At 37.8% G+C, this 14,074-nt stretch overlaps 2 protein-coding genes across 5 annotated transcripts in view; one reads left to right on the top strand and one right to left on the bottom strand.

Moving 5' to 3' along the window:
* The first annotated feature begins 2,584 nt into the window (after positions 1-2,584).
* LOC121742101 (probable receptor-like protein kinase At1g80640) lies at positions 2,585-4,917 on the top strand. Its single transcript, XM_042135138.1, has 10 exons — positions 2,585-2,662; positions 2,778-2,931; positions 2,999-3,206; positions 3,271-3,403; positions 3,474-3,537; positions 3,643-3,739; positions 3,812-3,914; positions 4,016-4,134; positions 4,217-4,306; positions 4,615-4,917. Exons 2-10 carry the CDS (start codon positions 2,795-2,797, stop codon positions 4,771-4,773), a joined length of 1,110 nt encoding a protein of 369 aa, XP_041991072.1. The 5' UTR covers positions 2,585-2,662; positions 2,778-2,794; the 3' UTR covers positions 4,774-4,917.
* Positions 4,918-5,024: 107 nt separating this feature from the next.
* Positions 5,025-14,074, bottom strand: part of LOC121742099 (putative uncharacterized protein DDB_G0272456) — a 27,590-nt gene continuing 18,540 nt past the window's right edge. For 3 of the 4 annotated variants that reach the window (XM_042135134.1, XM_042135135.1, XM_042135136.1), the window contains 5 exons: positions 7,421-7,494; positions 6,416-6,522; positions 5,834-5,952; positions 5,464-5,541; positions 5,025-5,309 (listed from right to left, as the gene is read on the bottom strand). In XM_042135134.1, the coding sequence (XP_041991068.1) occupies positions 5,840-5,952; positions 6,416-6,522; positions 7,421-7,494 (294 nt within the window). In that variant the 3' untranslated portion in view covers positions 5,025-5,309; positions 5,464-5,541; positions 5,834-5,839. Of the gene's footprint in view, positions 5,310-5,463; positions 5,542-5,833; positions 5,953-6,415; positions 6,523-7,420; positions 7,495-11,480; positions 12,064-12,137; positions 12,570-12,647; positions 12,736-12,815; positions 13,677-14,074 lie in introns of those variants that run through there. The other variant, XM_042135137.1, reaches the window with a different exon arrangement.

The raw sequence follows: 14,074 nt of genomic DNA, 5'->3' as shown, positions 1-14,074 counted from the left end.
GCCCCATAAGACCTCCACGTCTTCCAGTGTCACAGTCGCTTCACCGACTGGAAAGTGAAACGTGTGAGTCTCTGGCCTCCAACGTTCAATCAGAGCTGTGATAAGATGGTGGTCAATTTCTTTTGGTTTACCACACCTTAACATACCCCCAAACCCCATCTGGTCCACTATTGTCAAGACATGTTGCTGGATGGGAACATCCCAAATTTTTCCTTCAAATCGTCGGCAGCGTACATCTTCGGATGGAACTCCTGCCCATATGTTGTTAGAGACGTGTTGTCTCTGAAAATATAATACAGATGGATCCGCAGGACCACATGCAAGCCGACGACGAGAGGTTGAAGATGATGCCATAATTTACCTACATAATTCAAATTCAACAATAACCAACCATAACATTTAATCCAATTTCATAAACCAAATTCAACAATAACCAACCATAAACCATTTCAATAATTAGATACAATTTAATCCAATATCACAAAATTGAACACCAACATCAAATAAGCAAGTTACACAACATTGCACATTCAAAATCATAAACCAATTCACCTACACAAAATTAACAATTTCAATTAACAATTCGCCCAACCTACCAATTTCAATTTTGCCTAACCTAAACAAATTTAACAATCTAAACTAATCAACCAAAACCCACATAAATCAAAACAATTTGCCCAATTTTTTAGCTATAAAAACCCTAGGGTTTAGGCTTATAATCAAATTTATACACAAATTAACTTAAACCCAACACAATCCAACATAATAATCAACAATAATATCATTCAACCAATCCAAAATGCATAATATTTCTACTCAATTCACAACCCATTACAAACCCTAGCTATCCACCAATTACTATAATTATGTAAAAGGTAAGCATACTAACCGAATAAAATAGATGAATTTGGGGGAAAATAGCACCGATTGATGAATGTAGGCCGAAATCACGGAGAGAAGGCGCGCAGCTGGAGAAATCGCGAAGGTTGTGTGTTGTGAGGTTTTCGCGATTTGGGGGAGGAACGCCTGGTATATCAGTCTGATTAAACACGCCACTCAGAATGGCGTTTTTCATGATTAAGTAAATACGCCACTCCGGTTGGCGTCTTTTACAAAACGTCAATATGTTCGGCGTTTCAACAAAGAAAACACGCCATTTACAAATGCGTTTTTTTATTTATACACGCCAACCAAGTTGGCGTGTTTAATCGTAATTACAATCCGAGAGCATACACCCAAAATACGGCACAAGTATAAAACGCCATCATCGTTGGCGTATTTACCTAAAAACACGCCAATGACGTTGGCGTATTTACTGATAAAAACGCCAATGTGGTTGGCGTTTTTCCCATTTGTGGAATAGATAACAAAATGGGTACATTTACGTAATATTTAGTGTAAACTCCCCCACAAACCCGATTTTCCCAAATAAGATTGCCATGTGGTGTTCATGGACTAGAGAATTTTTTCTCATAAATTCAAATGGATTAATTAAACTTCAACCTTGACAACTTTAATTAATGTGTTGTGTTGAGCACCTTAGTGGCATATAAATGTGCAGTAGTGTGACGAATAGTTTGTTTATTTATTTCTTTTTTAGTCTAATTCATTTTTCAAAACTAACCTGATGAACATAGCTATACAGCCTAAAAACTTAATTTTGATATCATACTTAGGGCTGGGGAAAAATACCAAAATGCCAAAATACAAGCCTTATCGTACCGAAAAAAATACCGAAAATATCAAATTTTCGGCACGGTATGATACCTTACTGAAATATTTCGGTAAGGTAAAGGTATGAATTTTTATATACCGCGGTATACCGCGACATACCGAAATTCGGTATATACCGTAATTTAAGGTATATACCGTAAAATATGAATATAATAATATATAAAGTATTTTATATATTTTAAAATTATAAAATTTATTGTGAAATATAATATAATATGAATAAAATATACTAGTATTTAATACCCCGTATATTATTTAAATTACTATAAAATATAAATAGTATTCTAAAAACTCAAATATTCAATTTTCATTGATATTGAAAGTAAGGTATACCACAAAAGTATGGTATACCGAACTTTGGTACGGCATACCGAAAATGAAGTATGATATCGGTATGAAAATTCTCCATACTGAAAATAAGGTATACCGAAGTTTGGTATACCGAAAATTTTGGTAAGATAAAGGTATGACTTTTTCGCATACCGAATTTACGGTAAGATATACGGTATGGTGGTTTAGGTAAGGTATACCGTACCTACCCACCCCTAAATTCATACTCCATTAGAATTTGAATTTGGGCATAAAACTGAGTTTAAGTTGTTGGAAATATATGTTGTATAGTTAATTAAAACAAAATTCAGTCTTCTAATCAGGAGACAAAAGTAGGAAGATATCGAATTGAATTGGAGAGGAAACAAAATTGAATAGAATATGCACATTTATACTCTCCAACGAGATAGGAAGTGAAGCAGTTGCGTCGGAATAACTGTTAGGTTGCCCACCCCAACCAATTTATTTATTTATTTATGTATTTATTTATGTATATTATTATTAGGAAGAGGATAATACGAAAATAATTAGACAGTCAAAGTGGTTACTACTTCAGTGTTGAAGCGTTGCGATTTCATTTTCAACTACTTTCAAACATGTCTGTGAATTCGTATTAAGCTGTACCGAATTAACCAATTTCAAGTTTCATTCATCCATTTAAATTCTATACCGACGCTCTCTTTCTCTCTCTATCTCGTGAAATTTGACTGCAGAAATTGCACGAGGAGGAATGAAGTCGAATCATAAGCTGTTGATAGCAGTTATTGCTGGTTCAACTGCGATTGTAGGTGCTGCAATCATTTTGTGCGTTTTCTATATCTACTACTACCGGAGGAAATCCCACCGCCAAAATGTGTATCGATTGAGGTACTTTCTTCCTTCGCAACTGCAGACACCTAGCTAATTTTGATGTAAATTGAATGCGCATGTGCAGTTGTTTGGATTCGGATAAGATGAGTGGTAGTTGCAGAGCTCTGATGATGGATTTTAAGAAGATAGAATCAGCCACTGATAATTTTAGAGAGACTAACATTTTGGGTGCCGGTGGCTTCGGATGCGTCTACCAAGGCCATCTCCAACCTGCAAACATTTCTATTGCTGTTAAGAAGCTTTCCAATGCAGATGCCATAACTCAATTTCAGGTATCTCTCACTCTCTCTCAGTGTTAATTGCTGATTAATTCTCTATATTAACTTGGAATTGCAGACTGAAGTGGAGTTGCTGAGTAAAATTGAGCATCCAAATATAATTACTTTATTGGGATACTGCATTCATGGTGAAACAAGGCTTCTTGTATATCAACTAATGCACAATGGATCTCTGGAAACTCAATTACATGGTACAAAATGATTATATAGCTTCTCTCTCACAAATAAAGCCCTTTCTGATTTATGCACATTTCTTTTCAGGACCTTCTAAGGGTTCAGCATTGACATGGCATTTACGCCTCAAGATCGCCCTTGACGTTGCAAGGTGTGCGTGTGTGTTGTGTGTCTATAGACTCTATACTATAAACACACTTAACATTTATTGAATCAACTTCTCTAGTTATATATAGTTATGACTATTGTTGAACAGAGGATTAGAGTATTTGCATAAGCACTGTCGTCCCCGAATAATTCATCGAGATCTCAAATCGTCTAATATTCTTCTGGATTCCAACTTCAACGCCAAGGTAAAGTTACAAGCTTGCTATTCAAGAATCTTGCTTGAGTTGTGGGGAAATTACACAGTTTTGTTTGATCAGCTTTCGGATTTCGGGCTTGCTATATTGGATGGTAGTCAGAAGAAAAGCCAACTCAAGCTTTCAGGAACGCTGGGTTATGTAGCTCCTGAATACCTATTAGATGGTGAGTTCTGTACCCAACAACTCATATATGTGTATATATTTCTTTCATTTGTTACAATCTATGAAAGAACAAGGCTGGGTTATGTTGATGGAAACAAACAGGTAAGCTAACAGATAAAAGTGATGTTTATGGGTTTGGAGTGGTGCTGCTTGAGCTTCTGCTGGGAAGAAAACCTATGGAGAAACCAGCACCGCCTCACACCCAGTCTACCGTCTCATGGGTAAACTTGGCTACCTTATTATATATATACATATATATAATAAGCTTCCAGCTAATTGGTCCTTTGCAACATTTGCATGCAGGCCATGCCTCAGCTCACAGACAGAACCAAACTTCCCAACATTGTGGATCCTGTGATTGCAAACTCAATGGATATGAAGCACTTGTACCAGGTTTGTGGCTAGATTTTCAAGAATTCTACATACATGCTTCATAGAGAAAAAATCAGATGCATAATTGAAGGTACTCTCTCCGTCCCATAGTAGATGTCACACTTGGGAAATGGCACGGGATTTTAGGAGATGTTATTTTGTGTGTTAAGTGGTGAGAGAAAATATAATTTTATAATTGATGTGAGAAGGAACTTTTTCCAAAAGAGGAAATGTGACATCTTTTGTGGGATAAACTAAAAAGGAAAGTGTGACATCTACTATGGGACGGAGGGATGGAGTAGCATATTAATCATATCTGTACATGGTAGGTTGCTGCGGTGGCATTGCTATGCATACAACCGGAACCAAGCTATCGGCCGTTGATTGCAGATATTTTGCTTTCTCTTGTGCCCCTTGTCCCTGTTGAGCTTGGTGGGACGCTCAGAGATGAAAAATCTCTTAAACCTGCTACATATGTACATACGTAGTTTTGGTGCACTCTTCCAGTCCAGTAGCTTTCCTATCCCCCCTTTCTTCAAACCCTTGTTCAGAATCCCCCTCCCATGTAATGACGTGGATGATTATGAAAAGCTTTTATAGTTGCATGCTGGCTATAGATTTCAGTTTGTGCATTCAACTGTTATATATCGAATCAAATGCCTAGCCAACACATAGAAACACAACAAAATGCTAAAATTCATCGTTTATTTTCAAAACTGCTGATAATCAAATCCAAGGAGTTGACACATTTAGCATTCAAAGGGAAAAAGTTTTAAAAAAGGCTGCTGCATTACTTGTTACTTAAACTCCCATTTAGAACAAGCTACAGGCCAATTTTTTCAAACCTTTGAGCAAGGAGATGGTGATTACTGCTCTCATACACTTTAATCAGTGACTCAATTGTTCTGTATATAACATCCCTCTTTTGGTCCACAGACGCATGCTTTGCCTCATCAAGTGAATTACTTGTATCCCCAACAGATGAGCACAGGTTCTCAATCCAAACCTCAAGGAATGATGCTTTCTGCACAAGACAAAAATGAAGCTCTTACACTTGACATCGATTGATCTATATTCAAAACAAAGGATACTTTTTACATAAAAACAACGTGCACTTAAGCAGGCGGTTCTATGAAACATGACCGTATCTGTGCATAAGAAAATGTCACTCATCTTACTTTGACATGTAAATCTTGTACAGCTCGTTGATCACATCTGGAAGCAAGAGCCAGAAGATGCAGCATAGTTGATGTCAACTGTAACAAACAAAGAGACATCAATATAAAGAGTAAACATAAACAACTTTAACATATCTGTGTATTTTAAAAAGCATACAAGTTACAAATGGAAAACTATGATCCATGGACAATCAAAATGATTTTTTAAAAATATTTCCCATTCAAAGGCAAAGGAGAAAGTAAAGAGTTTGTACTTTCATCAATAGAGAAATTTCCCAAGTTTCCTTTCATTTGGCGAATTTAAGTACGTTCATATAAATGAGTAATGACTCAGCCAAAAACAAAGTTTATGAGAATTTTCCATGCTGACCTGCTTTTACAGGGCAATCCGGTATTTGAAGTTAGAAGGTTCTGCAATCTGATCTGATTTAAAGTTCTCAACAACATGCTCCACACTTTTAACAACATCATAATATGATTTTCCATAATCTGCAAAATCAACATATCATAAGTAAAAACAGACAAAATGAAAATAAAACCAGATCAAGACAAGGATCTACCTAAAGAAGAGACTGAATCTCATGATAGAATGATAAAACATCAGTCAATATAGTATTTTTTTGAGTTGCTAGAAGGGGGAAAAAAAAGCAAAAAAGCTAGTGAGCTTCAAATCATTTGATGAATGGTTTAACAGGCCATCCATGCTGAGCCAGTCACACATTTAACCCAAAGAAAACCATAAAGAATAACTACGACCTCATTCCCTCTTTATGGTAAGATTCAGGAACCAAACAATTTTGTTTGTTTTTAGGTCCTAATTACAGGAAAACAATGCATCAATCAACCGAGTACAATTTTGTTTGTTTTTAGAGTAATGGAGTTGAAAAGAAGGAGAAATTGTTAAAGTGGAGTCCATATAGTTAATAATAGTATATAGCTACTAATACTTCACCATTTATAGTTTCTGGTGCAGCCAAGGCAGCAGTAGCTTGTATCCTTATCTTAAAATTTGAAGAATCCCGAAGTAGCAACAGAAGGATACTAAATACAGATGAGGTCCTGCAAAATATGTGATTACAGTCTTAGAATATGAAAGCTTTACATTAGAATGAATGGAGACCACCCACATATGCTTTTAAAGTTATTGCAAGCATCATGTTTTACCATAAATTAGTCATCGAAGAAAAGAGTCAGCTAAAACATGTTACCCTTGCTATATTCGGAAAGCAAGGCGAGGCTTTTTTTATTAGCAGTGTAATTATCAAGACAAGATCATGACATTAGATATGTGTCAGAAGAGATTAAAACAGGACAAATTCCAGATTATCTGCAATATTAGTATGACAAACAGAGAAAAGTGAATAGATTAAGTTGTTCAAAAACAATTCAGTTGTCGCGCTAGAGAATAGTTTTACAACAATAAGTTGTTCATAAACAATTCACAGATAGAAATAAAATCAGGATGACTGCATAACTTGCCAAAGTGTACATATCAAGAAAGTATGTGGCTAGAAAAACTAAAAAACAAATACCATACAGATTATTTTATAGTTCTTTCACTGAAAGGATACACACATTACTTGGTTGTGATAAACTTCCTAGACTAAGCAAGGTGGAAAACAGATGACTTTCCTGTCAGCATTCACTTCTAAATAGATCCAAAGCAACAATTTACTCACACTACATTCTTCATATCTACATGTTTGAGATTCATGATCTAGCATTTTTAACAACTATAGAATGCAATCAAACTTTAGTGTGTTCTCCGGAAATTACATTTAAAACCCCCAAACCACAGAAGTTGAATAATAGTAATATGATGCCTGCTCAATATATGGAAACAAACTGGAGCCCTTTCTCATGAACTAAAAGTTCCACCATTCATGCACAATATGTACACTGGCTAATTAAGTCTTCCCATATTCCAATAAAACAACTATAATAACAGATCACTAACCAATCCATGTCTTGCAGCTTTAAAGACTTGTTCAGAAATAAATTGCTCAATGCATGACACACGTTCCATTGAACCTGTTAGCAATGCTCAGTTCCAAGAACACTGGTATAAAAAATGCTTACAATAAAAGAACATAATAATAATTACAAATTTCGGGAAAATCGCATTTCTAGGCCAGTTGGCCTCAGAAATAACGGAAATGTACCCGTTTTGTTATCTGTTCCATATATGGGAAAAACGCCAACCGCATTGGCGTTTCTATAAGTAAAAACGCCAACAACAATTGCGGGTTTTAATTTAAAACGCCAACTACGTTGGCGTCTTTTAATTGCAACGTATTTTAGTCGTATTTTTTATAAATACAGTATTGAGTATAAAACGCCATTCGCATTGGCGTGTATAATAGAAAACGCCTTTTTCGTTGGCGTGTTTATTCAAGTAAAAACGCCGGGTAGAATGTCGTTTTGATAAAATACGCCAACGTGGTCGGCGTGTTTCAAAGAAAACGCCACTGTCATTGGCGGCTTTATACAGATCTGATATATCCCCTTCTCCTCCCCCAAATCGCGAAAAACTCAGCCCACACACTCTTATCCAAGGTAGACTGCTCCACGCGAATTCGCCCTCCATCCATCTATCGGTGCTATTTTCCCCCAAATTTGTATATTATTTTCGGTTAGTATGCTTATCTTTTACATTATTTGAGTAATTGTTGGATAGTTAGCTAGGGTTTGTAATTGGTTGTGAATTGAGTTGAAATATTGTGCAAAATTATTATTGTGTAGAATTATTATTGTGTAGAATTATTATTTAGCATATTTGGCTCACTCTACATAATGATGAATATAAAAATAATACATATTTATTTGTGTTTTACATTATTGCAGATAGTATGACGTGGTGTGTCAATTTATATTGGGGTGGAAAGATAATTCCCGGAGCAGTTATTTCGTATGATCCTCCTTTTGCTAAAGGATTCATTATGTTGGATGAAACAATTTCGTACGATGAGCTTGTGGAAAAAATTTGTGAAAGGATGGGGATAATCATATATGAAAACAACATTCAAATAATATGGAAACGTACAATATGCTTTGGAGCCGGAGTCACGTTTGTAGATGTTCTACTAGACGAAGTATGCATGCAACTAATGTTTAGTGAGAGTATGGTTATTGGAGGTCTAATTGAATTATATGTTGAGTATTCGGCAATTACTCAACATCATAGTCATCATGTCATAAGTTATGATGTTGGTACGTCTACGAGAGCCCAAGAACCATATTTTGCTGCAACACAAGATTTTGATGTTGGTACGTCTACGAGAGCCCAAGAACCATATTTTGCTGCAACACAAGATTTTGATGTTAGTACGTCTACGAGAGCCCAAGAACCATATTTTGCTGCAACACAAGATTTTGAAGCTGGAGGCGTGCATTTAGGGAAAAGTGACAATTGTGATGCGGTTGAGGACGTAATAGGTCCTGATAAAGCCGACTTTCTTGATCCACAATCACCTTATTATTCTGAAGATTCCGACCCGGTTAGTACAGACTCAGATGATGATCCGTCGGATGATGAACAATTTGTTGCTTCAAGACCATCCATTCCACTTGGAGAAACAACAGTTGGAGAAACATCAGTTGGTGGAAGGGCAGTTGGAGGAAGAGTAGTTCCACAGTTCCCACAGCGTGGAATCAACTATTTTCGCACCTTACCAGGTCCATATGATAGTTTTGATCACAAAAACTTTGAACGTGATGATCCCAGTGTGCATTATTGGAGTGAAAAAGATCCTAGCAATGTCGGTTTGCATACTAAATTTAGAACGAAGTTGGAATTGAAGGCAGCTGTGACTCATTGGCATTTGGAAAAAATCCGACAATATACAGTTGCTGAAAGTAAAGGAAAGAGATGGCATGCAGTTTGTAAGTGGCCACAAGGAAATCCGAAGGATACCTCATTACCTAAATGTTTGTGGGAGTGCCGAGCAGCACTGAGAAAGCATGATGAACACTGGCAAATTAGAGTGTTTAGCACTGCTCATACTTGCATGGGGGATCGTAACTATAATTGGCACGCTAATCTTTCGTCGGGTATGATAGCGTTGAGTGTTCGACATCAGATAGAAAACGATCCTTGCTACAAGGTAAAAGCAATTGTGGCGGATATTGAAAATAGATTTCATGTCAAAGTTAGTTACAAGAAAGCATGGTATGCTCGGAGGACAGCGATTGAGCTTGTATACGGTGGATGGGAGTGGTCGTTCAAAGTGTTACCAGCTTATTTGAATGAAATGCAAAGACAAAATCTTGGCACAATTGTGGAATGGTTGCACGATGACATATTAAGCAATGGTATGAACAAGGTATTCAAGTACGTATTCTGGGCTTTTGGACCAGCTGTGGAGGCTTTTCAACTATGCAAACCAGTTTTAACGGTTGATGGAACTCATCTACGTGGACGATGTCGAAGTAAAATTCTTATTGCCGTTGGATTTGATGCTAATAAGAAATGTTTGCCTGTTGCATATGCCATTGTTGATGAGGAAACCGAAGAAAGTTGGAATTGGTTTATGGAACGCATTAGACTTCATGTAGCAAAACATGAAATATGTGTCATATCTGATAGGCATGTGGGAATCATAGATGCAATGAATTCTCCCATATGGAAAGAAGAACCCAATGTGGGTCATCACAGATTTTGCTTGGTACATGTTAGAAAGAATGTTTTGTAGAATCACAAAGGTATCATGGTCAAAAGACTTGTTTGGAAAATTGGTATTGCTACCAAGAAGTGCAAGTTTAAGATCAGACGTCGTTTACTTCGAAACGTCAACACCGAGGCTTTGCAGTACCTTGATGCCGTGGAGTTAGAAAAATGGAATCTGGCGTATGACAAACACAAAAGATGGGGTGAGGTGACCACTAATATGGTGGAATCTTACAACAATGTGTTGAGAGGCGCACGACAACTCCCAATTAAAGCTTGCATTGATATGATATTCTGGAGGACAATAGAATGGTTCAATGACCGGTCAATTGCATCAACACAGTGTGCCACACCACTTACCCCGTGGGCGCATGAAAAGGTGTGCAAAAATGATGCAAAAGGTCAATTACATAATGTGAGAGTACCCAACACAATTGCAGGCCATTATGTGGTTCGAACAAAGCGTCGAATTGGTGGAAAGGGCGCTAATAAGTGGAAGGTAAAGTACTTGGAGTCGCACTGCAAATGTCAAAAGTGGCAGATGTGGAGACTTCCATGTTCACATGCAGCGGCAGTTGCGCGGTTTAGAAACGACAACATGTTGTCGCTTGTTGATCCCGTATACCGCACATGTGTTTGGGTACACCAATATTCTATGGTGTTCAATCCACCCAGACACCAAGATTATTGGGCCGTGCCTGAATGGACTTTGCAATGTTCACGTCGCGGTCGATACCGTACTACTAGGATTCCTAATCAGTCGGGAAGGGTATCCGTAGCTTTTTTACGCGGAAAAGGCGAGACAATTGAACGTTTAACAACAATTTAGTCGAATTGAACATTGTTTTGTTTATAATCCTCGGTCTTCTGTTTGGACTTATGTATTGTGTAATATTTGGACTTCAGAAAAAACGCCACTGCAGTTTGCGTGTTACAAAAAACGCTAATGACACCGACGAGTTTTTACAGAATGTCGACTTCATTCTACGAAGAAACTGTCTAAAATTTCTCCATCTTAGAGACGCCAATTAGATTGCCGTTTTTCAAAAAAAATGCCACTGCAGTTGGCGTGTTACAAAAAACGCCAATGAGATCGGCGAGTTTTTGCAGAATGTCGACTTCATTCTACGAAAAAATTGTCTAAAATTAAATTTCTCCATCTTAGAGACGCCAATAAGATTGGCGTTTTTCTACAAAAACGTCAATATAGTTGGCGTGTTATGAAACACGCCAATGTGGCTGGCGTGTTTTTACAGAATGTCCGATTCAAAAGGCCATTTCCTCTATCTCTTTATTCTCTTTTTTCATTTTAATTAGGGAGTACTAATTTCATTTATCCAAAACAATGAAAAAACACCAATATCAAGAGGATGTATCAAATTCCTAATATAAAAAGTTCAGACGTAAGGGAGAGTGTCGTTTTTAATAAACCATAACAATGTTCAACTGGAGAAATGAACACAAAAATTGTTATAAAGCTATAATGATCAATTCAACTAAATACTTGTTAAATGTTCAATCGTCTCGCCTTTTCCGCATAAACAAACCACGGATTCCCTTCCCGATTCTGGAGGTAGGGAGACGAGACGGAGGAGTATCTTGCACAACCATGTTCTGTAAATCAGCGCCAAAGAAGTCGTCTCGCACAGAAGAACGAGGTGGTGATTGGGGGACATCACTTAGACCGATATCTTCACCGGTTCCACCAGTGTGGCTAACTGAATGCCGTCCTCGAACGACGGAGCTTGGTGGAGGTGGAGGCATAAAGTCGTCATCGGAATCCACTACCATCCTTGCGGATGACGACTCTTCACCCGCTTTCTTCTTACCACGCCGCTTCCCTTTTTGCCTCACGGGCATGTCAATGTCCAGCTCAGACCGCTGGGAAGGACGCCAGTCCATCATCTCAGGTTCCCCAGATATGTACAGGCCGTCTTCAACCATCCTCGATAAAGTTAAATATATTTCATCATATGAAATAAAATAATGAATAGTTGTTTCAATTTACCGCGTAGTTATGAGAGGTTGCCGTTTGCTGGAAGCCCTCCTGAGCATGCACGTCAGGTTTTGTTATGTACACCACGGTTATCCGGCGAAACCAATCCATGTACTCATCAAGTGCAATAGGCTCCATTGAGTACTCCAAATCCACGTACACCGTGTCGTGCCTATTATCCCAAGCCTGTAAATGATTGGCGTGCCAGTCAATCCAATTCCGTCCAGCTTTGCCACGTCGATCCTGTTTCAAAAAATCAGCACCGTGGAACCTGTTGACAAGCGGGATATAGGGTTGGACAATCCCAAATTGTCGCAATACTCGCTCTGGCACGTATGGCTCAACCAGATTCCAACAGATAATGGTTGTGCTCGACGTCCATATAGGACGACCGACAACACAAACATCCGGCAGGTTTCGGTGGACATACGGCCTACAAATAAACTACATAAGACACAAATTTAGTCAAAACAAGTTCAACCAAAACGTCATACAAACACCAATTTAGGTTACGTAAATTACTTGGTCGGCATGCATTCTAGAGAACTGCTCTCTGAAAGTTTCAATGCAATGCCCGGGTGCTTTTACATAAAAGGCCGGACCAGTCCATCTACAAAAAATAAATTGTGAGCGAATAACACGACAATTATTAAAAAATATGCTTTAAAAATTAATTAGTTAACAACTTACGCGATTGCACATGGTAGGTAGTCTATAGGCACGGGATTTAGCATTGTCGGCCTAATAATTGGGATTCTCTCCCAAGCCCACAACTGTAACAATGTAAGAGCACCCCCAACATCGGTCCTCTTACCAAGTGCAGCTTCACATAAATTGTAGTACAAGCATGCAAGAGTCGCACCACCCCAGCTATAGGTACTACATCGTTCTATATCCATGAAAAATTGAATGTAGAAAAATGGAATTTTATTACCAGATGCGTTAGGGATCAACAGACCACCAAGTTACAATAGACAATACACACGAGCACGTTGCGCGTACATATACTCTTCGTGATCATCACTCAACTCAATCCTCAATTGAGCTGATAAGGCTGTCTGCTTCCAGTTCATTTCTTTCAAATCAACTTGATCTGGAATAAAGCCAAGAAAATCCAGACAAACCTCCTTCCAATGGTTTACATCCTTAGTGGGGATGTAACCCGTCATAGCTTCACCGTCAGTGTTGAGGCCCCACAAGACCTCCACGTCTTCTAATGTCACAGTCGCTTCACCGACTGGAAAGTAAAACGTGTGCGTCTCTGGCCTCCAGCGTTCAATCAAAGCGGTGATGAGATGGTGGTCAATATCTTTCGGTTTACCACACCTCAACATCCCGCCAAACCCCATCCTGTCTACAATCGCCAAGACACGAGGATGTATGTGAACATCCCAAATGATACCTTCGTACCTTCTGCAGCGTAGGTCTTGTGAGGGTTCTCCAACCCATATATTGTTAGAGACGTGTTGTCTCTGAAAATATAGTACAGATCGGTCCTCAGGACCACATAATAGTCTTCTGCGAGCACTAGAAGATGATGCCATAATTCGCCTACACAAAGTTACGCAAAATTAATAACAATTCGCCTACACAATATTACACAAAACAAACTAACCAATATACATCGACATAAACAATTTCAATAATTTGTCAATATTGAACCCAAATAATGCAATATACTTTAAAACTCATATAAATCATAACAAGTTGCCCAAATTTTAAGCAAGAACAACACTAGGGTTTAGGTTGTTAATCCATATTTATACCCTAACTCAACACCAATATCTCAACTATTAAGCAACAATAATGTCATCCAAACAATCAAATATGCTAAATAATAAATCTACACAATATTTCAACACAATATTTCAACTCAATTCACAACCAATTACAAACCCTAGCTAACTATCCAACAATTACTCAAATAATGTAAAAGATAAGCATATTAA

Source organism: Salvia splendens, chromosome 7 (genome assembly GCF_004379255.2).
Source record: "Salvia splendens isolate huo1 chromosome 7, SspV2, whole genome shotgun sequence".
Classification (NCBI taxonomy): Eukaryota; Viridiplantae; Streptophyta; class Magnoliopsida; order Lamiales; family Lamiaceae; genus Salvia; species Salvia splendens.
The sequence above is the reverse complement of the archived record's forward strand: the minus strand, read 5'-3'. Positions and strand labels throughout refer to the sequence as shown.

Excerpts from the sequence above, each read along its gene's own strand:
- LOC121742101 (XM_042135138.1), top strand. The coding sequence starts at position 2,795 with ATGAAGTCGAATCATAAGCTGTTGATAGCAGTTATTGCTGGTTCAACT. Across the intron at positions 3,404-3,473 it reads TCTGGAAACTCAATTACATG|GACCTTCTAAGGGTTCAGCA; the intron begins GTACAAAATGAT and ends ATTTCTTTTCAG. Across the intron at positions 4,307-4,614 it reads ATATGAAGCACTTGTACCAG|GTTGCTGCGGTGGCATTGCT; the intron begins GTTTGTGGCTAG and ends TGTACATGGTAG.